We start from the raw sequence: 2,924 nt of genomic DNA, 5'->3' as shown, positions 1-2,924 counted from the left end.
GCCGGGCCCCCCCCGGGAGCAGAGAGGGAGGGCAGAGCCTGCGCTATTAAAACAATACTTTAATGGTGTGCAACAGAGGAAGGAGGCGGGGGGTGGGCTCATATATTAACTCTGCAATAGCCTCTGTAAGTCACAGTGAAGGGGGGGGCGGTTGGGGGGTGTCACTGGCACGACAAAGGCTCTACAAGGCCAGGAGTTCTGACCCCCGAATTCGAGAACAGCGTTACGAGACATTTCAACGCGATTTAACGAGTCCTCCGGCCACGGCGTACAAAATCTCTTCCCGACGCCCCCGTCGAGTATGAACTTCCACAGATGCTGTCACCACGGAGCGCCGGGAAAAGGCAGACGACGGGGACCCGACGTGCAAAATGTTTGGCCTTTGCAAATAAATGCAAATACATTCCTCGTATAGCAGTCATTTTGGCAATAGTATTAGCAAGCAATATGCTTGGATAACCGATTTCCACTGGTGCCATTGCAAACTCTTCCTTGTTGGACGACAAAAGGCCATTTGCAGCATTCTGGAAGAAAGAAACACACAGACTCGGGAGCAGGAGCCAGTCACGCCGGCACAGCAGGCGCCCGAGTAATGGTTTTAAAGCAGCCACAATACAAAAAATAGTTGGAAAGAAACCGAGAGCCAGCTCCCAGGATGACGGGCACACAGCTTCTATTCTCACTCAACGCTTCTGATTTGTTTTTTTTTCGCACAATATACTGCTTTTACATAGAAACTAGTTTTTAAAGGGTCATTTGTAGCAAGAAAAATGACGTTTTATGTTTTAGCGTGGCGGCTAGCCAAAAAGAGAGATGGAAAAACATCTAACGTATCAACAGTTGTATCTGGAGCAGAAGCCCAGGGTAGCGGCTTTGTTTTTTCAAACTGACAGCAGATGTGACTGCTCCATCTTCCCTTCCACGGGTCCACGGCACATCCTAGAAGACAGCTGGGGAGCAGCTCAGCTCATCTACACATTTCCACATCCCGTTTCAATGCTCTCCGCAGGGACAGTCAGTAATAACTCTCCCAAGCGGCTGATTTAGATTTTGCTGAAGTAAGCCTGTTTTCAGAGCTCAGAAAAAGAATTTCCGACAAATCATCTCACATAACGGTATTGTTCTGAAAACCTAGAGCAACTGTGAAGGAGATCATTTGCATAACGAACATGCCTGGAGCAGCCTGGCTAATCCACAGGCACAAGAAATTACACAAGCACAACGCTAACCCTGGAGCAATGCAGGCAGATCTGCCTGAGTCCCAAAATGATGTACGAGGTCTTACCTGGAAATCATTAATTTTCCTAGTGAGGAGATGATGTGTTCTGAGTCACCTAGAATAACCCGGAAACAGAAGGGTCAGCTTTAAGCTACCATCTGCAACTCAAAACATTCCCGCTGTGTTTCCAGAAGCAAGAAAAGGAAATGTTTAGGACACAGAAAGCAGCACGAGGGCAGAGAACCAGCAGCCAGGAGACGCTGCCACGAGACTGCAGCCTCTTGCTTCACTACCGTTCACGCAGCACGAACCACCCTGGGCGGCCATCTGGGAATCGCCAGCCACACCTCGTGCAGTGAAAGCCACCACACACTCGCTTCACCAGCAGCCCTGCTTCCTCAGTCCAGGACCGGGCTCTGCATCTTCTCGCCCGACACTGGCGATGCAGCTCAATCCCCCTGCTTTCTTTAGGAGGCCACGTGTTGAGCAGGCAAGACCTGGCACCTTGGACTGAAACATCAACACCAACCTACTGCATCTCCATGCTGTGCAGGTAGCGATTTCTGCAGAGTCAAGAACTCTTTTTTTTTTTTAAGTCTGTATGTACAATGGCTGTTGGACTGCTCTGCATCACAAAAGATGGTTATTAATTGTTTTCAAGCACTGCTCTTTAGGGAGGGAGCCCCATAGTCTACTTTTGACACCTGAACGCAATCACCAAAGTACAAGAACTAGAAGACCTGTCTGCAACCTGCAAATCAGACAAGCCACCCTAAGGCAGGCAAGACCCACGGCAACGAAAACTTTACGAGTTTTGGAACAGAGAGCAAGGTGGGAAGCGCCTTAACGTCAGAGAATGAAGAGCAAAATTTCTGATGAGTGAACGCAGAACTCCACAGCACAAAACCATACACATGAGCAGACCAGGAAGGAGGTGACAGAGATGAATGAGCAGGGTCTGAGGAGCACAGAATACACAGGACATCAACAACGGAAGTGTGGAGGGTGGGAGCAGTGATGACTTCCAGCAGGAAGGACAGGCACATCGTCCCCATGGATGGAGGCAAGAGAGCAGGGACTTTTCCCACAGTTGGCTGCCCAGCCTGCACATGCCCGTAAGAGGGAGCAAGGGACCAGGCACCCAGGATTAACCAAACGGGGCAAAGCCCTCAGAAGGGACATCAGACTCTTACCTGCAGATGACCTTTCAAATTGGCTGGCGTTTTATAATCCCCCTTTAAAACCTACGGAAAAGAGAAAATTGGGAGTGACCCTTCTGGGGCAGCAGCTCTATGAACATCGGCAAGTCCACCTCATTAACTGAGTCCTATGTCCCAGCATACCTGAACCAGCAGAAATACCCTGATGGGCATTTGTTCTACATCGAGGTGCTATACTGGGGCAATAGTGGGAGGTTTCGTCCTTCATGACTGTAAGCAAAGCCAGGGAACAGCATCCTGCTGGGGCAGGGAACCGACAAGCAATTCTCTGCTTCCCCCCTTAGCCTGGGACGGAAGAGTATTTCAGTCTTTACCATCGTGCCAGTTCTCCAAATTCATCCCAGGAAGTACAGAAAGGTCCATGTCAGAGACCCAGAGTCCCTAACCCTGCCCAGGGCAGATGTTCACCCAAATCACCTGTGTCCTAGAACAGCTCTCAGCAAGCAGAGAGCAAGGAGGAGCTGTAAGGGACCAGAGCACTCAGA

At 50.0% G+C, this 2,924-nt stretch overlaps 2 protein-coding genes across 3 annotated transcripts in view; both read right to left on the bottom strand.

Annotated features, from left to right (window-relative positions):
- TFIP11 (tuftelin interacting protein 11) overlaps positions 1-1,162 on the bottom strand; it is a 10,751-nt gene extending 9,589 nt beyond the window's left edge. The window contains exon 1 of the mRNA XM_009334421.1: positions 1,110-1,162. Within this exon, the coding sequence (XP_009332696.1) occupies positions 1,110-1,162 (53 nt within the window). The remainder of the gene's footprint in view (positions 1-1,109) is intronic.
- TPST2 (tyrosylprotein sulfotransferase 2) overlaps positions 86-2,924 on the bottom strand; it is a 9,549-nt gene continuing 6,710 nt past the window's right edge. The window contains exons 4-6 of one of the 2 annotated variants that reach the window (XM_009334382.1): positions 2,413-2,463; positions 1,286-1,334; positions 86-524 (exon numbers count right to left, since the gene is read on the bottom strand). In XM_009334382.1, coding sequence (XP_009332657.1) covers positions 1,305-1,334; positions 2,413-2,463 — 81 coding nt within the window. In that variant the 3' untranslated portion in view covers positions 86-524; positions 1,286-1,304. Of the gene's footprint in view, positions 525-1,285; positions 1,335-2,412; positions 2,464-2,590; positions 2,650-2,924 lie in introns of those variants that run through there. The other variant, XM_009334383.1, reaches the window with a different exon arrangement.

Source organism: Pygoscelis adeliae, unplaced genomic scaffold (assembly GCF_000699105.1).
Source record: "Pygoscelis adeliae isolate BGI_AS28 unplaced genomic scaffold, ASM69910v1 Scaffold262, whole genome shotgun sequence".
NCBI classification, from domain to species: domain Eukaryota; kingdom Metazoa; phylum Chordata; class Aves; order Sphenisciformes; family Spheniscidae; genus Pygoscelis; species Pygoscelis adeliae.
Note: the sequence above shows the minus strand (reverse complement) of the source record. Positions and strands in the feature narration are given on the sequence as shown.